Source organism: Pelodiscus sinensis, chromosome 4, assembly GCF_049634645.1.
Source record: "Pelodiscus sinensis isolate JC-2024 chromosome 4, ASM4963464v1, whole genome shotgun sequence".
Taxonomy (NCBI): domain Eukaryota; kingdom Metazoa; phylum Chordata; order Testudines; family Trionychidae; genus Pelodiscus; species Pelodiscus sinensis.
In genome coordinates this window covers 118,950,207-118,973,155 of record NC_134714.1, presented here as the reverse complement: position 1 = coordinate 118,973,155, position 22,949 = coordinate 118,950,207, and the positions used below count along the sequence as shown (strand labels likewise).

The 22,949-nt window shown below is 44.6% G+C and overlaps 1 protein-coding gene across 11 annotated transcripts in view; it reads left to right on the top strand.

Annotated features, from left to right (window-relative positions):
- Positions 1–22,949, top strand: part of AP2A2 (adaptor related protein complex 2 subunit alpha 2) — a 106,911-nt gene that overhangs the window by 39,053 nt on the left and 44,909 nt on the right. For all 11 annotated transcript variants that reach the window (XM_075928225.1, XM_075928224.1, XM_075928223.1 and 8 more), the window contains 2 exons: positions 17,808–17,950; positions 22,120–22,313. In XM_075928225.1, the coding sequence (XP_075784340.1) occupies positions 17,808–17,950; positions 22,120–22,313 (337 nt within the window). The remainder of the gene's footprint in view (positions 1–17,807; positions 17,951–22,119; positions 22,314–22,949) is intronic.

Below are 22,949 nucleotides of genomic sequence, written 5' to 3'. Positions count from 1 at the left end.
ATTTCCTGTGGTTTAGCAAAATCTCTGGTTTGGCTCCGTCAGATTCCGAGGGTGCTTTACTAGAGAGGTTCAGTTTGTACTTAATCTGCTGGTACAGTGGAATGCTGGAACTAAATCACTGAATTGCTTAAACTGGCAAGCAAAGTTTCTTCCTTGAGTGGTCCCTAAGGGTGCTCCACTGATGCTGTCGGGCTGAAATTGGTCAGAAACCTCACACACACCGATAACCTAAGGATGTCTGGATCCCCAGGTTTTTAAAAAGTGGCCCAGTGTAGAGAACCCATGCCAGCTTCAGATGGGCATTCAGTGTGTATACACTGTTTAGGGGAGGCTCACATCTCCAAAAAGGTGGGCATTGCTTGAAACTGACAGCCCGTGCCCACTGGGACAGAGAAATGCACCTGAAAATGCTGCTGTTTGATAAGGCGCTGGACCCACACTCTTTAGCTGCAAAGAACAGGAAAAGCAGAACCAGGAGAAAAGCAGAAAAGAAGGGTCTTCTCCACCGAGCCGGCTCCACAAAAGAAAAGAAAGCTGTTCCCTGCACGCTCATTGCCACCTGATCCTACAAATAGGATCAGCGCAGGAGATAAGCCAGGGACCTCCGGCTCTGCCCCTCTGTGCCAGTGCCAGGGTCAGGGGCAAAAATGAGGACGCTGGCCTCGGAGACATTTCTCTCGGCACTGAAGACGGCTTCAGTGCTAACATGCGGCATCTGTGTTTTAAAGCTGCTGGCATCGCACCATTCAACCCCGCATGCGGTGCCGGAGCAACGGCCACTCTCCGCAGCAAGATCGGCACTGAAGGGGACTCCACTGGCACTGACAAGCGGCCTGGCACTGATGCCAGCACTATAGGACGATCCCACGGCGCAAACAGCAGAGAAAGAAGCAGAGCCGCTAAGCAGGCAGGATCCAGCACCAGTAGAGAAGCTGGAATCAGCACAAACAATGGCACCAGCTAAAGTGACTGGCAAAACAGACAGGGAGTCCCTGTTTCCCGTCTTCAGCATTCTCACCGGGTCCCTCCCCTTTGCCTCTACTATACTGATTGCCACTTCAGCATGTTTATCACCAGGACAGTCCAAGACATCAGTACTATGACAGGTCTCACTACTCGCCATACAGATCTTGCTCTCATTTCCATGATCACTACAGGCGACGATCCTACTCCCGGCCACACAGGCGGTCGCCACTTTACTCTTATTCTCCTCATCGAACCCTGCATGCCAGTTATGACAGGTGATATCCAAGTTGCAGATCGTCCAGGTACTCGTCATCTCACCCATCTGACCGATACTATGACCACTGTCATGACTCTCCTTATTCTGTATGTCATTACTGTCACCAATCTCCATGCTCTAATCAACCGCCAGCGCAACATACTCCACCGCAGTTACCACATAATCGCCTGCCGACCCCTCCTTTCTGCAGTCCAGGCGCAACCACACAGCAGTCTGAGCCTGAAGAGGGCCAGTTGTCGGAAGTGGAGGACCAACAGATGGACTTCCCAGTTCCTGACCCTTGGTTTTCCTCTCCTGATGAGGCGGTGTTCCTGGTGGATATGTCTCTGCCAGACGACTTCAAATGGATGGCCCAGTCCCAGGAGGTGCAATTAACAGAGGTGCAAACAAAGCAGTATCTGTTATTGAAGAATCTTCACCCAAGACAGAGTGCAAAAATGCCATCCCTATCGACAAAGCCATCACGGAGGCTGCTCAAGCCACTTGGCAGACACCAACGTTGGTCCCACAGACCTGCAGGAGAGCAGACAAGAAATACTTCGTCCATTCCAAAAATTTGGAGTTCCTGTTTAATTACCCACCACCAAACTCCTTGGTGGTAGACGCAGCACAACAGAATGCCAGAACACCACAGTACAAGATGACGCCAATGTGAAAAAATTAAACATATTTGGTAGGAAGGCATATTCTTCTGCAACCATGCTCTTACGCGTAGCGAATTACGCTGCCTTGTTATCTAACCACAACTTTGATAACTTGGAGAAGATTGCTCAACTGCTTCAGTATCTACCAGAAACCAAGTATCCACCAGAAACCTCACTTGAAATCCTATGTGCAAGAAGGTTTTGCAGCAGCGGGAGCAAGCTTCCAATGAAATTTGTATGTGGCGCAGACAATGGCCCGCACCACTGCGACAGCAATAGCAATGAGATGCTCATCCTGGCTTACCTCTGTGGCAGGCCCCAAGGAGCTTCAAATGAAAGTAGAAGATCTCTCATTTGACAGAAACAAACTATTTGTGGGGAGGGGGGGAGGAGGAAACAGATGAGGTCCTCCATTCAGGAAAGAATTCCCACTTAACGCTCCATACTTTGGGGATGTATACACCTCCCTTTAGGCACAGAAGATACTATCCCTATCAGAAGAGGTATGACTACCCCTTTCAGAGGCAACAACATCATCAACGTATAGACCACTCACGCTCAAGACAATGCCCACAGCACAGATGACCCCAACCACCCCGGGCAGCCAACCAGCAAAATTCAAAGGAGCAAGTTTGATGGTTCTGTCGAGGGCATGCAGCAAGTCCTTCCAGTAAAGATGAAACATTAGGTCACCTATCTCTTTCACCATGGACTATGACCTTTTCAAGCTCAATGGGCGTCTATTATATCAGACCGCTGGGTATTACAACTCGTGGTATCCAGGCTCACTATCCCCTTCTCAACCATACCACCGACAAATCCACCAACTCTGTCCCTTTTCAGGGACCCATCTCATGAGATCCCGTTGAATGAAGAGGCCCAGTGTCTGCTGTCCATAGGAGCAATTGAGGCCTTTCCTCCCCATTTCAGAGGAAGAGGGTTCTATTCACAGTATTTTCTTACAGAGGAAAAAAAGAGGGTGGAGGCTTATCCTCGACCTCAGAAAGTTGAACAAGTACCTCCACCTCAAAATGGTGACCTTTTCCATGATGATACCATCATTGGACAAGGACAGTCAAATGTTTCCTCCGCTTCATCAGTGGCGACTATCATTTTCAATATTGCATTCTACTTTTTGGCCTTGCATCGGTCTCCAGAGTCTTTTTGAAGACTCTGGCACTTGTGGCAGCTCACCTGCGGTGCAGAGGCATGATTATATTTCCATACCTTGATGACTGCCTCATAAAAGGCCAATCGAGGCAAGAGACATTACACATGATCATGGTAGCCAGACAAATCTTCCAATTGCTCGGGCTCATAATCAATGAGCAAAAATCAACTACAGATCCCATGCAGATCCTAGATTTTTATAGGTGCATGACTAGATTCCACCTGTGCTCATGCATCTTACCTTAAGAGAGTTTTCTGATTATATAGGAACTAGCCACAGTCCTCATCCATGCCCCTACAGTGACTGTGCTCATGTGCCTCGACCTCATGGGTCATATGGCTGCCACCACCTTTGTGGTTCACTATGCGAGACTCCATTTCCGATGCCTACAGCATTGGTTGGTATCAGTATATACCCCAACAAAACACAGCACTCACAAGGTGATAAATCCAATCGCTGGGTTGGTGGTTGAACCCCCAAAATCTGCTAGCGGGGATTCCATTCCATCAGCAGCCATCAAGCCAACTGACTACAGACGCCTCCCTTGTGTGTGCCCCATCCAACATCAACGGCATGTCCATGCAGGGGAGATGGTCTTCAGCGGAGGCTGTTCTACATATCAGTCTCTTGGAACTAAAAGCCGTTTTCTTCGCTTGCAAAGATTTCTGGACTCACATTACCAGTACGACCGTCTGGGTTCTGACTGACAACATAGCCACTATGTATTATATCAACTATCAAGGAAGCGTGCATTCCCGATTGCTCTGCATGCAAACAATTGGCTTATGCAATTTGTGTGTGTGGAACCACATCACCCTGATAGCATCTTACTTACCAGGCACAAACTATGTCATGGCAGACGCGCTCAGCAGACATTTGGCTCATGACCACGAGTGGAAAATCCATCCCGATGTCCTGAACCACATCTTCCATGCTTGGGTATCGTCTCAGAGACCTTTTCGCTACCTATGACAACAGAAAATGTCACCTATACTATCTGAGAGGGAGTATAGGCAAAAGGTCCCTTGGGGATGCACTGCTAGTCTGCTGGGATGGACCTCTGCTTTATGTGTTTCCACTGACGATGCTTATACTGAGGGTGATACAGAAAATCAGAGGCAATTCAGCTTGAGTTAGTCTTCTAGCACCAGCATGGACGAGACAAGCTTGGTACCCGTTCCTTCACAGAATGTCCCTACAGCCACCACGTCCTCTGGCCCACCTCCCAGACCTTCTTTCTCAGGTCCACAGCTTCCTGTTGCATCGGAGACCGGAGACCCTCCAGCGTGGCTCCTAGCTGGTCTGACATAGAGGAGTGTCTTTGCTCAGATGGGGTGAAGGCGGTTCTTTTGCACAGTAGAAGGGAATCTACAAGGAAGACTTCCCTGGAAAAATGGAATAGAGTCATGGCTTGGTGTAAGGACAGCAACATCAATCCATACTCTTCACCGATACATAAGATCCTTGATTACGTACTATCTCTCGATCATACAGGTCTCTCTATCTCTACCCTTAGAGTGCACTTATCTGCAATTAGCGTCTTCCACAGACCCATAGATGGGCATTTGATCTTTGCCCATCCACTGACTGAGATTGCTTAAGGGAATAGCAAATCTCCCCGAAGACCCGAACCCCCCTCTTGGAGCATGGACTTGGTACTATACACTTTGATGTACCTGCCTTTGAGCCTTTAGCCACAACATCACTATCCATGTTCACCATGAAGGTGGTATTTGTTAGCAATTACGTCCACCCGTAGGGTCAGTGAACTGGCAGCACTAATGGCAACGCCACCCTTGACGGTTTTCAACAGACTCAGTTATGTTGTGCACTCATCCTGCTTTCATCCCTAGGTTTCTGCACAATTTCATGTTAACGAACCTATCATTCTGCAGGTCTTCTATCCAAAACTGCATGCCTCCGCCAGAGAATTGCTACTCCACACCTTAGATGTATGTCGAGCTATAGCTTTTTACATTGATAGAACGCAGACCTGGCGCAAAACGGATTGCCTACTAGTATCCCTAGCGGACCGCTCCAAGGACAACCCGTTATCCTCCCTGCCTGTTTCGAAGATCATAGTTTCTTGCATCACTACCTGCTATTCGATCCGCAACAAGCCCTGTCAGGCTTTATCTAGAGTAAATTCCACCAGAGCAGTAGCAACATCCACTGCCTTTGTCCCCGGAGTCTCACTGCCGGACATTTGCAGAGCGGCCTCGTGGTCCTTAATTTGGCATTTATGAACCATTATGCAATAGTTCAGCGGTGGGCAGCGGATTCTACGGTGGCTTCAGCAGTACCTTCAGTCATTAACAGATCCTAACTCCGAAAATGCAACATGGGGTATTGCTACATAGTCACCATCAATGGAGCACCTACGATGACCACTCAAAGTTACTCACCTTTGTTCAGTAACTATAGTTCTTCAAGATGGGTCCCCATGGGTGCTCCACGTCCTGCCCTTCCTCCCCGTTCTGGAGTTGTTTTTTCTCTCTTTCCAGTTATTGAACGGTGAGAGGAACTGAGCGGGGAGCTGGGTACGTGCAACTTTTAAAGGGCACGAACGGCACGAGCTGTTGATCGTGCATGCGCAACCCGGCTGAATACCGTTATTGGAAATCTCCAAGCTGTGGCACTGGGATGAGCCCAACACCCTCAGTGGAGCACCCACAAGGACCCATCTTGAAGAACCATCATTACTCACCTTCATGCAGTAACTTATTCTTTTCATTATCATGTGTGTTTGAATTTATTTTCCCTCTCTTGAATGTAAAAAATTATCCATCTAACAAAAACCTGAAATATTTACATTTCAATTGGTTACTAGTTCTAAAAAATTAAACCTTACTAATGCCCATATAAGCTGATGGGGTTAGTCAACTGTTACTTACATTTAATTTGTGTATAAACAGTTTATGTAGAATTAAGAGTTATTTTTTCTTAGTGTTCAACAGACCATACATTTAAAAACTGCTGTGAAATTGCAGACAATTCAAGATTCCCCCCCCCTTTTTTTGTTATAGCTTACTTATAAACTGTCTGAATTGCAAGACTCTGCACATCAGACATTTGTACAGTCTCCTTGTTTAGGTTTCTAGCTTTTGAAGTACTGTAATTATGTTCCTATGTTGTTCTATGTTTGAGACTAGTATGATCCACAATTACAATTTCTGTTGGTATGTGCAAAACTTTAATCTGCTGGTAAAATCTCTGAAGTGGTGGAGGAAAAAACAAGAAGAAATTAGAATAATTTGCCTTATTGTGCAACAGTGAAATTAGCCTTATAAATGGGTAGTAATTCCCTGCAGATGACAAGAACAGCAGTCTTTCCAAGGAAAAAGAAATTTATTTTTGTCCTGTTTGTTGTAGTCGAAACTGCTGACCAGAATTCTTTAGATCCTTCCTGTTTCTGATGAATTTTAAGCATAAATGTATACAGAAACTCATGTATATATCTTTCATTGAGGAGAACCGATCAGAAGAAAAACATTTCCTGTTGCTTTCTCTTTCCTGTGAGCAACAAAATATGAACTTGCTGTTGGGAGTTAGAGGAAACTATATACTTCTTTGTCACTAGAACATTGTGCAATGAGATTCATCACGAACAAGGGGAGAGTATGCAATTTTAGAGTAAATTGTGCAAAAAATTGGAATAGTGATAAGATGGAGACTTCAGTTGTACAAATTGAGTTTATTCTTGTACCTAGACGTGTGTTTAAAGTAGGGCTGTTCTCACAACATATTTAAAATATCAAAGCTTGTTTAAACTATAGTATGGGTATTTAAACTATTCACAGTTTAGTTTAATCTTTGGTATTGGCATTTATATTTTAGTACAGACTGAAACAAACTACTCTACTTCCTTACTTTAGGCATCTCTGCTGCCACCTGTATAGTAGGATAAGTGGATAGTTGCTGCTGCTTTTTAAAAGCCAAGCTAGCTAAAAAAGGGAGTGCCCAATGTGAAATTTTTCTCCCTAATACTTCATTGAACACCAATATAGTAGATGGAACATCTGCAACTTGTCTTTCAGGACCGCTTTAAAAGCTTTGTTTTCCTGGTCTTGTTTTGAAAAGTTAAAAGTGTCCGGAGAGAGATCACTGGAGTCCTGCATGTATATAAAATTTGTATCCTCTTCTGCATCTGTATTGTAAAAATGAACCTCGTGTATCTGCATCTGCAAATGCGGATACCCATGGGTATAAAACGAACATCCATGGATTTGCAGGGTTCTAGAGGTCACTTTCCTTCCCTACTCAAAGAACAGCAAACTGCAAGGCCTTTGGCTATGTTGACCCATGAGCCTATATCACAAGAGGTTTTGGCTTTTGCTTGTGGCTTTTGGCAGGAGACCAAAATACCAATTCCATCAGACAATGGGGATGACCAATATGCTTCACTGCTATTTGGCAGTACAGTTTCAAGAAAGCCCCTCATCCATCCTAGAGGGCAAGCTGTGATGATCAGGATCTTTTTCTTCAGACGCTATTGTTCATTTTCTCTGATTGGAAAGGTCTCGTGAAGCACTGACAACCAATATTAAAGGATGACAACAGTCCAGATCCTTAACAGCCAAACAAATTTTAAGGAATCTTTCTGATAGTCTTTTCCTTGTTACATGCCCTTGTTGGTAGATTGGCCTGACTCCTTAAGCAGTGGAAGCCAACAGTCTAAATCAGTGTTAAACTTTTTAAGACCGAGGAACACCAAACAATATTTTTATATGAGGAACACCAAAGATTTTTTTTTGTTGTGCGCAAAAAAAGGGGGGGGGGGAGAAGGGTAAGGTTGGGGGCAAGTTGAGCCAAAAAGTCATCTGCCCCTTTAAGGGCAGTCATTTTGAACTCTGTTGCTCTCTGTGGCACACTTCCAACTGCCTCATGGCACACCAGTGTGCCACAGAACATGATTTAAGAAACACTGGTCTGAGTTGTAGAGAATACTGTTTCATTCCTTCCCCTTTCTTCCCAGATCATGAAAGCTCTATAGAGACACATACACACAGGTAACGTTATGTTTGCATTTAAAAATTGCTTCAGCATTTAAATATGTATCTCCAGCTCTGGCACATGGGGCAACCGCCTGCCATGTGGCCCTGCCCTGGGAACAGTTGGGCAGCCACCATGCTCCTCTGGCCACAGCTCAAGCCCAGGCAAGTCAGGGACAGTAGAGAGCTGCCCAGCTAAGCCCACCACCACCAGTTAACCTTTCATTGGTAGGATGTTGAGAGCAGGGGTGCAGGCACACAGCTATGAGGCTCTGCTTAGGAAGTGGGCAGCACTAGGTCTGTCTGTGTGCCCATGCAAGCACGCTTCCTAGAAGGAACTTGGGTAGGGGGGAAGTGGGGGAGAGAGTGTCAAATGTACAAGCAGGCATTTCAAATGCCCAAGAAGGAATCAACATTTACCCTACATGTGAAAGTCAATAAAAACGTGGATTACTGTAATTCATTCTATTTAGGCCTATTCTAGAACATTGAATGGAAAAATTCAGTTAGTACACAATAGGGATGTCAGATAATTGAATAGTCATGTAACTGCACAAAATATTGTCAATTACATGATGATTTGATACTTCTGGAGAATGGGGCTGGCAGCCAGTGCGCTCCCAGCCCCATTACTGGGGAGCATCATGCTACCCTGTGCTGCTGCTTCTGTAGTAGAGGCAGCAGTGCAGGGTGGCAGGCGGAGCTGGTCTGCAAGGGGAGTCAGTTTAAAAACCAGCACCCCTTGTGGATCATTTGCCTCATATAGAGTCCAACAGTGCAGGGTTGCAGCAGTCCCTGTCTTGGTGGAGGAGGGCGGTTCTGACCTCTCCATGGACAGAGGCTGCCCTGAGGGATATAGAGCAGTTTCTGTCCACAGGGACTTCGGACCCCTTCCTCCCTCCTTCCCCTCCACCCCCTCAAAGCAGCCACACCTGAGGCGGGCCCAGGCTCCCCACAGACGGAGGCTGCTTCACAGACCCCCTCTTCTCTGTGAGGCAGTGGGAAAGCAGCACCATGGAGCTGGTGCTGAGAGGAATTGACCTTTAAGCTGTCCCTGTTGTCACCCCTGTCCTGCCTCTTTAGGGGGAAGCAGGCAAGTATGTGGAGCTGATAAATGCGGGGAGTATATTTGCTCTAGCCTACCTCCCGCCCCCTCACCTTCTGTGGGGAGGGCCAGGCGGATCCAGTGTTCATGGGGAGCTGGCTTTTCAGTGAGCACCTCACGGGCACCAGCTCTCACTCCTGTGTGACTACACGTTGACAAAGCTTTGGCCAACCTACCTAATGAGTTACATAGCCATGATTCCTTAATGCACCTACGCTCTGAATGGCACTGGGTTCCCATCCGCTTCTTGGTGGAACGGCAATGCATTCTTAGCCCATAAAATTTTAAGAGTAGGGATTACCCTAATGAATTATTATGCCATATGAAGAAATGTCAGTGCTATTTAAGAACAGTACCAGCCCTTAATTATGAGAATCTCAGACACTGCAGAAATTTAGGTGAACTTTGGGCTTGTCTATACTGCTGCTGTGTGTATACTACAGTAGTTTTTCTGCAAAAACCGGGGGAGCATCCACAAGTGCTTTTTTGCGCCAACAAAAATACAGTACATCAACAGGACTGAGGGCTTTTGCCGGTAGGGTTATTCCTCTCCCCACAAGGAATAACTCCTTTTTGCGTTACAGCTCTTGCGGAAAAAGACATGTGTGGATGCTCTGCAGGGGTTTCTTGCACAGAAAAAGCACAGGTATGCTGCCGTTAACAGAATGGCCATCAGAGCTTTCTTGCACAAGAGCATCCATGCAGTGTGGATGCTCTCTCTCTTTGTGCAAAAGCACATCGCTTTTGCAATATGCTTTTGAGGTGTGGATGCGCTTTTGCGCAAGAAGTTTTTGCGGAAGGGCTCTTCCGCAAAAAGCTTCTTGTGCAGATTCCTGTAGTGTAGACACAGCCTTCCAGTGCACCAGGCAGAAACTTTTTCATTCAGAAGTTGGAAAAAATACACACCCTGGCTGTGTCTAGACTGCATCCCTTTTTCGTAAAAGGGATGCAAATTAGACATATCGCAATTGCTAATGAAGAGGGGATTTAAATCTCCCCCGCTTCATTAGCATAAAAATGGCTGCCGCTTTTTTCCGGCTCGGAGCTTTGCCGGAAAAAAGTGCCAGTTTAGACGCGGATCTTTTGGAAAATAAAGCCTTTTCTGGAAGATCCCTTACTTTAAGAGGGATAAAGGATTTTTCGGAAAAGGCTTTATTTTCCAAAAGAGCCACGTCTAGACTGGCGCTTTTTCTCCGGCAAAGCTCCGAGCCGGAAAAAAGCGGCAGCCATTTTTATACTAATGAAGCGGGGGAGATTTAAATCCCCTCTTCATTAGCAATTGCGATACGTCTAATTTGCATCCCTTTTACGAAAAAGGGATGCAATCTAGACCTAGCCCCTAAGTGTAGCAAATTACAGCACTGTAAGGTGCCAGTATAAACAGGCTTCCAGTGCTGTTAGCTACTTCCTTCATGGAGGAGGTTTACCTCCAGTGTAAAGAGCATGGTGTTATGACCCCAGTTCCATCTTAAAACACTGCAAGGGCCGCACTTAAAAATTAGCGGTGTAGATAAAGCCTCAGGCAACTTCTACAGTGTATCTAATCACACAAGTTTGAGATGCCTATATCTGATTAAGATGTTTGGTATCAGATTTTCTTAATCCGGGTCTAACCACAGATTAAAGTTGGTTTTGCGTCTTTGTCTTCAAGTAATCTAAATTTCCCCTCCCTTCCCGGCCCTTCCACATTGGCTTTTATCAAATAGAAGTATTTTTCTTTTAATTCATAGTGAATTCCATCATGTTTCTAGGTCTTCTGAAGGAAACCTGGAGAAACCTTGCTGGGAGCATTTGTTTTTAAGTAGTGAAACTCATGATCTGCTGACACCTGATTAAAGTTGAAAGCTACTAAATCTTCTCTTCCCTTGATGTGTTTCTTTAGGCTCCTCTTTTCAATGGATTTCAGGGTTCTGATCTGCTCCTGGATGTTCCCATATGTCTAGGGGCTGAAAGACTTTTTAAACTAAACGCTATATATTAATGTACTAGTGAGGAGATAATGTAGAGGGATGTAAGATATTGAGTAATTGAATAGTTGTGTAACTACCTGAAATCTTTGAGGTTGCATGACTATTTGATAGTCCATGGGGGTGAGGCCAGCAGTCAATGTACTCTTGACTCCTCTTCTAGGGAATCTCCTGTCACCCCATGTTGCTGCCTCTATCAGAGGCAGCAGAATGAGGTGGCAGACAGAGCTGATCTGTGAGGGGTGCCAGTTGGAAAAACCATCTCTCCATGCAGATGGGCTGCCTGCCACCCTGTGCAGCTGCATCTGATACAGAGGCAACAGCATGGGATGGCAGCAACCCCTCTCTGTGGGGAACTCATCCCCTCACAGACAGGGGCTGCTTCACAGCAGTCTTCCCTGCCTTCCTCTTGCTGCCTCTCATAGAGGCAGTAGTGTGGGGTGAGGAGGGGAACAGGCAGCACTGTGGAGCAGGTGTTGGAGCGAACCAGCTCCACCTTAGCACTGACTCCTGCTCCCCCTCCTTGCTGCCTCTGATGCAGAGGCAGCAAGGTAGGGAATGTGTGGAGTTGAGAAGATTAACCTTGGTTTATTTGTTAATCATGTAGTTAACTACACGTTGACATCCCTAGTGCTTATTACCACTGTGTCCATCTTCCAGTTTTAAATTCCTCTGTCACAGTTCTCCCTCCTATTCCAGCTTTTTCCACTCATCTTTTCTTCCCACTTGTTCCTCGCTTTTCCATTCTGTTGTCATCTTCCCTATCTTCACTTTTGCTGCCTCTATTTGCTAGCCCTTCCCTGAATGCTCCTGTGCTTCTGTTTCACTAAGTAACATGAGTGTAGTGGATTTTTACTCTATGATATTGCTGAGAGAGTGCTATCTTTTTGCAGAATCAGCGGAGTTGTAGGTATGATTCATTGCTGGGGGGAGGATGAGGAAAGACTTTCTGTGCTCTTTTCATTCCCTTCTTTATAGATTGCCCCATCAGCAAAAGAGTATCCTGTCTGGCTGTACTGCTCTTGCAATACTGCTTCCCTAGCAAGAGCAGCATAGTAAAATGCTGGTATGGCTAGACTACACAGTTTTTCTGGGATACCAGAGGTGTTCTGGAAGAACTGTTCCGTGTTCAGTGAACTCGTTTGTTCTTCTGCTTTTTTTGCGAGGAATAAGGGGGTTCCAAAAGATGTGGGGTTTTTTGTTTTTTTTTCTTCAGACATTTGGCCCAATCTAGACGGGCCAAATGTTGGAAAGGCCTCTTCCAACAAAAGAATCGGAAAAAGCTATGCAAAATGCGGAGTGCATTTTGCGTAGCCTTTTCCGAAAAACTAGTGAAGTCTAGCCATCCCTTTGTCAGTTGATCAGTTAAATTCTGCACACAATTTAAAATTCTGCATATTTTGTCAAAATAACTCTATATAATGCCGATTTCAGTTATTTTTAGTAATTTATTACAATGTATGTCAGCAAATATGTCTGCAACAATGCAGACAACAAAAAAGTCACCCAGGAATAGAGTTAAAGAAGCCACTATGACAATCCAGTGTCCTTTCTCTATTATGTGTGTGTTTGGTGCCTCCGTGTGGTGTATCACACATGCGAATTGGGCACATCTGGGGGGGGGGGACGACTCTGATCTCAGACACCTGCACCACCTATCTTCTCTGCCCCCTCTTTCCCCGTCCAGAGATAGAAACAGCTTGATGGTATGTCCTGGGCTTTATTGAGTTTCCTGCATGCTGCCACCTTTTTTCAGCACTTGCTGAGAACTGCAGCTTCCTGGAGCTCTCCATCTCTCCCTCCTCCCCGCTCCCCTTCAAAGTGACCAGTATTTGTGATCTGGAGAGCTAGGCTTTGCTGGGTCCAGTGGCCTCTTGTGGCAGCCTACAGCTCTGCAGCATCAATTCTACAAGGTAAAATTAAACTTGGCACAGAACATAATTCTGCATGGTGCAGTAGTGCATAATTTGCCCATGAGTACTGTATCCAGAAGCACAGGCATGGTTCATAGCTAATTTAAATCCTTGATTTAAGTGTTCTGGCACTCATGGTCTCCAAAAGTCAGGGTAGTCTAGTTTGCCTTAAGATAAAGATATCTTTAGACTATATATTGGGATTTTCTTTATGCTGGCTGCCAGGTTGTCATATCTACTCTTGTCTGATATAGGTTAGAAAACAGTGTCTTTCCACTACTGTTTTTTTCACAAATAGTATGATATTTAGTATTTTCTTTGAACAATAGTTTGTCGAGTGATAAATTGAAAATCTTTTTTATAATTTAAAAAAGTTAGCTTTCAAGCTTGTGTAGAAACTTGAAAACTTGGATCCTCAAGTCTGGGGGGGGGGGGGGGGGGGGAAGAGAAAGCAAATAACCCCTGCAAACAGTTTTGACTCTTCAGTATCTCATCCAGATTTTTTGAAAGCTTATGATTGGCAAATATTGCAGATGATGCCTACCGGTTGCAGTATGCCAGGTACTCTGCCTATGACTCTTTGTACTGACGCTGAGCTTGCTATGTCAACTGCTGCTAATTGTATTTATGTAATAGCAGTTCTTAAATTTTTTGAAAATCTTTGTAGACTTGAATGATCAAGTTCCTCAATGTTTAGGCACCAAATAAATGGCTTGATTATCAGCAGATATCAGAGTTGTGGGTACTTGACAACACTTTCCATCCTTGAGCAGAGTGAGTTTGGTCTTGTGTACCAATGTTGAGGTAATTTGCACTTGTTCAGATTTGTGCCACAAAGGTTCTTATTTAAACATGAGTCTTTTTACTTCTGTGAAAATGACATTTTAATACATTTTATTAGCTTCTATTCAGTATGAAACAATTTTCATCCTATCTTACTGAGTTCATTACATATTTTCCTTAATATGGGTGTTTTTCATTAAAGTTCATTTGAAGAATATAGCTCTTAGAAAATTTCACAGTTTAGGAAATATAAAACAAAGAAAAGAACTTTAATCCAAGCCCCAACGTGTCGCACAAATTGCAAGTTTCAGTTTCCTTGCCTCTGTAGGGGGCTTACTTCAATTCTTGTCACTATCAAAATGTTCACAGGAGATCTACAATATGGTCTAGAAATTTACCTTTAGTGCTTTGCATTTTACATAATAGTTATATAAAACAAATATACAACCATCCCCCCACGGTGATCCAAAAACTCCTCAGATACAATATAAAAATAGGGGGATCAAGAGTTCAGCCTATATCAAACTTTACATAAACCTTCTTGTTCTATCTGGGCATTTGGGTGCTGAAAGTCTGTTGAACTGAGTCTTCCCAGAGCTGATGAGTGAACCATTTAAAAGGCTACACTATTACATCCCTAGCTCCAAGCACCTGAATCTGTCACCTGCATCTACTGGCAGAATTCAATGGTAACAAGAGTCAAGATTGAAAAGTTGAAGGGAAAGTGTTTGAAGTTGTTTGGTAAATTGCTTAATGGCTAGTGAACATTCAGGATAGAGAGTTGCTTTTGTAAAGATTCACCCTTTCATCTGATAAAGGTGTTAATTGTCACAGCTATCCATGATCTTCTAAACCCTTCCATAGATATCAGATGAATGTTTCTAAAAATACTCTAACAGTAGAACCCCTATACACTAAGTTAAGGAGTGGTAGAGAATGTCCTACAGAGTTAAAAGGTAATCTGCCAAAAAAGTTTAAATATTGTCCATCTTTCTCTATAAAGTGAGAGCTCTACAGTTAGATGAAGATGCAACTTCTATATAATTCAGATCAAAGAGAGAGAAACACTACCTTTCAGTCAAGCAGTGTTACATCTTTTGAATTGAGCTGTTTTTAAATATATTAGATCCCTTCTTATCCAAGTTGGGGAGAGGGAGTGGAGATGAACCCTTATCTGGGATTCCATTTCCCAAATTCTCTCTAGCTGGGTTGGATGCTGGTTTACTCTGAGAGCCCAGCCCTTAGGGCCACAGCATAGCACTGCGTACACCCTGGCACACAAGATAGCTACATATTTTATTCTTGCAAAGGACTTAGGCTCAATGGCTGCAGGTCGTTACGGATGTCTGTTCCAGTCCCATGTCTCCCAAATGTCAAAATATCCCAATTACTGGCAAGCAGACGGCTACACAAAAAGTATATTTTCTTGATCAATAGGTGAACAGGAAGGGGTACCCCAAGCCTGGAGCATCTCAGTGGCAGAACAGACCCCCCCCCCGGGGTTCATTGGCAATTTGCGCTGCAGCTGAATGTCCCATTAGCTCCCCAGAGATCTCTCTCCAGGCTCAGTGTCCCCCATAGGCCGTGGCAGGCCCTGTGTCCCTTCTGGCTCAGTCTCTGGCACAAGTTGCTGCACTGGACCCCATTCTTTTTTCTCCCTGCCAGGTGCTGCTGTTGCTGCTGGGCCCTGGCTTTTCTGTCCATGCCTGCCGGCCCCTTGCCACTTCCCAGCTGCTGCCTGCCCGTGTTTCTTGCCCTTGTTCGCGGCTGCCTCGGCATCCTCCTCATGCAGCTTTTTTTTAACAGCATGGGTCATGTTGATTGGTGGCTTCTTGCTGCTTAGGCCTCGCAGCAGTTCCAGCTGCCGTCTCCTCTTGGCTACCAGGTCACTGGGCAGCAGTTCAAAGTGCCACTTTTTGCTGCCCCAGGGCAGAAGTGCAGCACACTCCTCAGGGAGTCAGGGCTGGAAATGGCCGAGGAGATGGAGAAATAGGCAGGCCGCCATGTGGCCCACAACCCCAGTCCTGGGGAATAACTTGAAGCTAGGGCTAAGCCACCAGCCATATGGCCCCACTCTGGAGTAGCTGCTGAGGAGGTGGACAGGTCTCAAATTTTTGGTGCACACCCGTGCAGGCATGCACCTTAGGGAGCCCTGCTTGAAACCTCTGAAAATCAGGGCAACTTCTTCAAATACATAAAATGGATTTGTAAACCTAACTTTAGACACACATGTTTGAAAGCATTGGCCTGTTTGGTTAAGCAGCTGTAGATTTAGCTGGTCACTTCTCAGCAGTGAGTTGGAGTTTTGCCTCTTTATTCTTGACAGGAGAAAATTTGACAAAAATGTAACTTTTCATATAAGGCTTTATTTCCTACAGTCCTGTGCTGATTAATGCTGCTCATCAAAAAAGAATGGTCATTGATTTGACAGATGTATCTATCTGTTTCACTCTGAGTAAGGCAAAAAATAGCTGAAGAGTTTTATATAAGCTTCTGGGAAGCAGCTTTTGTTACACTAACAGAAACCCTGGGAATCTGTCTCTCTGATCATCAAATATTCCCTTGTAGGCTTGAATGGAGAAAGGAAGAGGTTGTTGGCCAAAAGCCATGATGTTCATGTTGCTCTACAAGTAAATAATTCCTACAGTGTAACAGATCATCTGCCGGAAACATTGCACTTACAGCCAGATGGCTTTGGCTTTGCTGTTCAGTACGTAAAAATGACCATACTGCATAGACCAAAGATCCATTTAGTTCTTCCAACAGCAGCTGGTGCCACATGATTCAGAGGGAATGAATAGACAGGGCAATTTACTGAGGGATCATCCCCTGTTGTCCAGTGCCTTTTTTCTGGCAGTTGAAGGGAGTTGGGAAAGACAGAGCATAGAGTTGTGTGCCTGACCATCTTGGCTAATAGATCCATTGATGGCTGTCTTATGTGAACTTACCTAATTGTTTTTGAACCTAGTTTATACTTTTGGCCTTCACAACATCCCCTAGCAATGAGTTGCATGGGTTGACTGACTGCCAGATGTGAAGAAGTGATTTCTTATGTTGGTTTTAAACCTATTGCCTATTAATTTAATTTGGTGACTCCTGCTGCTTGTTTTATGCCTTCATTTCTTCATACCACTCACGATGCATTAAGATTTTAACGAACATAATGTTAGAAAATAATGCTGATGAGCTTTCAGAAATACATACTTTAGAGTTCTGTATATAAGCTGTTTTAGAGCACACCCTTTGTTTAAAAAACAAACCTTAACATTATCACTTAAATGATTTTGAAATTTGACTTGTAAAGCTGCCTGATAGCAGGTGTTTAAGGAGAACTTAATTTTTCCTCTGGCCTCTACACATGATAGTCAATTTAATGTTTCAGATTTTAATAAAACATCAACATTTTTTGTCAAAGATTCATCTGCTTTGTGTGTGTGTGTGTGTGTGTGTGTGTGTGTGTGTGTGTGTGTACACACTCTTGTAGAATACTTAAACGCCTTAATCCGAAGTATTGCGGTTTTGCCCTTTCCATAGATTGTGGGGCAAAACTGACATTTTGTTTGTTCAGTTACTGGTGTTAGGGTTTTGTAGAGACATCTGATCACTGTGCTTTCTTTGCAGCTTAGTTCAAGGGTATTGTAAGCCACTTGCAGTTGTTTTAAATCTACATGTATTAATAGATTTTTACAGTCAGAAGGTTCTGTGAGAATATTTAGTCAAGCTACCTAATAACTTTTACATTATGTAATAAACACTTGCATAGATTCTCCAATCAATAGATCAAAAGAGCCTTAAGCATTAACAATGAAGCATGATAGGATAAAACTAGAACTGTTTTGAAACAACATTTAGCACATGCTGCAGTACTTACAAGATGTACAATACTGGACTGCTTGCATTGTGGTCATTTCAATATATACAAATGTTGGCCTGTGCTACATTTTAAATAGTCTTGGTTTTCAAATATGGCTTTTCTTCATTCTTTGCTAGGTGACAAGGCTCTGGATGGTTACAGTAAGAAAAAGTATGTCTGCAAGCTACTCTTCATCTTCCTCCTGGGGCATGACATTGACTTTGGCCACATGGAGGCTGTAAATCTACTGAGTTCTAACAGATACACAGAGAAACAAATTGTGAGTAATCTTTCAACTCTGAAGAAGGAAATATCTATGAAATGTCACACTATCTTGTGTTACCTCACTGTATAGCTTAAATGAATAGTCTTTCTCTCCCCCCCCCCCCCATTGCTTTCTTTCTGCATAGTCTTAGCATGGTTTTAGCTGGGCTGCAGAGTAGCTTTTAGGTGTACAGATGAGTCCTTTACTTGTTTGGTTAAGTAACTTGAAGAATTTTGTTGCCTTTTTAACCTCTAAAATAAATGCTGCACTAACTGCAACAGAAGTCATGTCACATTTTTAATGTAACAGTACCAAGGTGCTCACACTCCATTATACAAGCTAAGTAGAACATTTAGACATGTTATGGAATCCCACTCTGGAAAAAACCTATGTGAAGGATAACTGGCAGGGTACAATCCAAGCTTAAAAAAATTCAGATACTTGAGATCTCTATTAAACCCAACATTTGGGGCTGGTGAGGCGGAAGTAAGAATGAGTTTAGTTAAGTGTCAGAATTGAAAAGATATACTCTGCTTTTTTATATATAAGGTGGTTGCATAACTGTCTGGATAACCATTTTCAGAGAGCAGTTAACGGTTCACAATCAAGCTGGAAGGGCATAATAAGTGGGGTACTTCAGGTCTGTTTTGGGACCGGTTCTGTTTAGGGATGTTAAAGGCTAGTAGATATCCTCCCCTCCTCCCCCTTTGCTGCCTCTAAGTGGTAGTGCCGCACAGCCCAAAGGGCAGCACTACCCTGGAACCCAGGGTCAGCTGGGATCAGAAGTGGCATTTTAAAGGGGCAGCTGCCATGAAGCCCGGGGTCAGCTGAGGACTCTCAGCTGAGCCCGGGCTCCCTGCAGCATTTCCCCAGAACCCGGGATCAGCTGGGGGAGTCCTGTGCATTTCAAAGCAGGCACACTGCGTGCAGCCCAGAGTCAGCAGACTTCCCAGGAGGGGCTTTTATACATTTCAAAGGAGGAATGCAGAAGTGCATATTGACTAGTTGATTGAAATTCCGTAGACTAGTCAATTAACTGCATTTTAAAACTCTTAGTTCTGTTCAATCTCTTCATCGATTTAGATATTGGCATAGACAGGGCTCGACAAATAATACAATCTTCTCACCCACGGCAAGTAGATTGCAACCCAGAAGAGCCAGGTTTGGGCAATCTGCGCATGCACAGAATCATCTGTGCATGCGCAGATCTCTGGACAGCACGGTTGGCGAGTGGGGCTCGCTGCAGTTCGGCGAGGCCTGGGCCGAGAGTACACTTACTAAGTTGGCAGATGATACTAAGCTGGGAGGGTTTGCACGTGCTTTGGAGGATAGGGTCATAATTCAAAATGATCTGGAGAAATTGTCTGAGGTAAATAGGATGAAGCTTAATAAAGACAAATGCTAAGTACTCCACTTAGGAAGGAACAATCAGTTTCACACAAACAGAATAGGAAGCAACTGTCTAGGAAGGAGTTCTGCAGTAAGTGATCTGGGGTCATAGTGGACCACATGCAACAGTGTCACACCGTTGACTCATTTAGCAAAACACACAGATGATTCTGGGATGCATTAACAGGAGTGTTCTGTCAAGACACTAGAAGTGATTCTTCTGCCCTGCTCTACACTGATTAGGTCTCAATTTGGAGTATTGTGTCCTGTTGTGGGCACCATATTTCAAGAAAGATGTGGAGAAGGTCCAGAGAAGAGCAACCAAAAATGATTAAAGCTCTAGAGAACATGAGCCATGAGGGAAGATTGAAAGAATTGTTCTTCTTGGCTGTGTCTAGACTGGACACTTTTTCCAGAAAAGCAGCCGCTTTTCTGGAAAAACTTGCCAGCTGTCTACACTGGCCGCTTGAATTTCTGCAAAAGCACTGACGATCTCATGTAAGGTTGTCGGTGCTTTTGCAGAAATACTATGCTGCTCCCGTTCAGGCACAAGTCTTTTTCCGAAAAACTTTGCTGTCTACACTGGCCCTTTTGCGCAAGAGATTTGTTTTCCGCAAAAAAGCCCCAATCACGAAAATGGCGATCGGGCTTTTTTGCGGAAAAGCGCATCTAGGTTGGCCACGGACGCTTTTCTGCAAAAAGTGCTTTTGCGGAAAAGCGTCCTGCCAATCTAGACGCACTTTTCCGAAAATGCTTTTAACGGAAAACTTTTCTGTTAAAAGCATTTCCGGAAAATCATGCCAGTGTAGACGTAGCCCTTTAGTTTTGAAAAGAGAAGATGGAAAGGGGACATGATAGTGGTTTTCAAGTACCTAAAAGAGTGTTACAAGGAGGAGGGAGGAAAAATTGTTCTCCTTGACCTGTGACAATAGAACAAGAAGGAATGGGCTTCAGCTGCAGCAAGGGAGGTTTAGGTTGGACATTAGGAAAAACAACCTGTCAGGGTTAAACACTAGAATAAATTGCATAGGGAAGTTATGGAATCTCCATGTCTGCAGATATTTAAGAGCAGGTTAGATAGATAGATACCTCTATCAGGAATGGTCTAGACCAGGGCTACTCAACATGCAGCCTGTTTGTGTGTGGCCCATTGTGCGTTTTGGGTTTACCCAGGGCTCAACAGGCAGCCTGCGGGTGAAATCCTTTGAACATGGCCTCCACTGGAAACATGCTCCACAACAGCAAGTCATTATAATGGGCTTCTGTTGATACGTGTTTTAGTAGTTAAATTCCTGGACTGTCATTGCTCATTAAAAGTGCTGTCATATTTGTGGAAATGGGATAAATATTGCATTTTATTAATATCAGCAGAACTGACTTAAATGGGGCCTGCGTGTTGTGTAGTCTTGCCTTAGTCTTTGTATTCATGCCCACCAGCGTGAGAGAAGCTATTTGCATACATATTTGCATGTGTACAGGCAGTCCCCGGGTTACGTATAAGATAGGGACTGTAGGTTTGTTCTTAAGTTGAATCTGTATGTAAGTCGGAACTGGCGTCCAGATTCAGCCGCTGCTGAAACTGACCAGCGGCTGAGTACAGGAAGCCCGAGGCAGAGTTGCTCTGGCCCGGGCTTCCTGGAATCAGCCGCTGATCAGATTCAGCTTGTTGAAACTGATCAGCAGCTGCTTCCAGGAAGCCCGGGCCAGAGCAACTCTGCCTCGGGCTTCCTGTAGTCAGCACTGGTCAGTTTCAGCAGCGGCTGACTTGGGGGCGCCTGGGGCAGAGCAGCTGGGGTGCTGCCGGGTTGGTCCAGTAGCGCCCAGAGTGGCGCTGTGGGACCAACTGGCAGTGCCCCAGCTGCTCTACCACAGGCGTCCGGAGAAAAGCCTGGTCTGCTGGGGGGGAGGGTACTAGCTGCGCCCCCCCCCCCCCCCCCCCCAGCAGACCAGGGAGACGCGGGCGGCGGACCGAGACGCACCGCGGTCCCGCTGCCCGGGTCCTCCGTGGCTTTGCTCTGTGTCTCCCTGGTCTGCTGGAGACCAGCAGACCAGGGAGACACAGAGCAAAGCCTCTGAGGACGCTGGCAGCGGGACAGCCGCGGCGCGTCTGGGCTGTCCCGCTGCCCACGTGCTCCGCGGCTTTGCTCCACGTCTCCCTGGTCTGCTGGAGTCCAGCAGACCAGGGAGACGCGGAGCAAACCCCGTTCGTAACTGCGGATCCGACATAAGTCGGATCCGCGTAACTCGGGGACTGCCTGTATATGCAACCACAATTAAGTTGCGGCCCTCTGCATGTGCTGAGAGTATCCTTGTAGCCCCCAGGGCTTCCAAAGTTGAGTAGCCCTGGTCTAGACAGTGCGTGATCTTGCTGTGACGGCAGAGGACTGGACTTGATCTCTTGAGAGCCCTTCCAGGTCTTTTGTTCTATGATTAATGTCCCTAATGGGAGAACATGCATTTACTAGATGTATGTGATGTGATGGTGTGTGAAAAGAATAGAATAGCGCTCAGGCCTTTTAGGAGTAAATACATTATTTAGGTGGCATGTACATGTGATTTTTTTTTTTTTAAGACATTGCTGTATGCAGTTTTAGACCTTTTTATTCTGTTATTGGACTGAAATTTCATGGACTTATTTACACAACTCCTAGGAGAGCTGTAAGGATAAGTATTGCATGAGGGGATGGCATGAAACCGTAGAATACTCTACAATATTAGCAAAAGACATAAAATTAGTTTTAATTGGCTTGATTTATCAGAAATAATACTTCTCTTGTCCCTTTTCTGACCCACAGGGGTATCTTTTCATCTCCGTACTAGTGAACTCCAACAGCGAGCTGATTCGTTTGATAAACAATGCAATCAAGAATGACCTGGCCAGCCGCAATCCTACCTTCATGGGACTAGCTTTGCATTGTATAGCCAATGTGGGTAGCCGTGAGATGGCAGAAGCATTTGCTGGAGAAATTCCAAAAATACTTGTAGCGGGGTATGTATCTGAAACAATAACGTAACAATAAGTAGTACTAGTGGCTCTCAACATAAAGTTAGGAGTGTAAGGCCCTATTTAGGTACTAAGTGACCTGATGTTTTATATGTGCCAATTGCCATCCGTTCCAAGTGCTCAATACATATGAAAATCAAATTGCTTGCTTCAGTGACTGAACATGAATATTAAAGCTTAACATTTGTTGTCCCAGAAGTGTGATCCCCATATTTTGCTTGGGAAAACACAAGCTGTTCCCTTTTTTCTATTCAGATAAATCATATTAAAAGTCACAGTGAAAGCATATGAAAACGCCAGACTTCAGCTATAGATTTCCTTATTAGAAATGAACTCTACTAAAAGCTTAATATTATTGTGAACTTTTTTTTGCACCATATATTTGAGCTTCCTCCAGAATCTACGTTTCCTTTCTAGGTGAGCATAGGACTATGCCAGGTTTTATATGTACAGAAAGTCATTTGAGTGACAGTTTTCTTTTAAGTTGCCACTAATCTCTTTGCCCTGTTTTGCCCGCCAAGTTCATGGTCGAAACAAAAGCTTTGCAACCATTATCTGACAGGAATTCACCACAATAACTGTGTAATAAGAAATTATGATCATAGGACTAAGCCTGTCAGA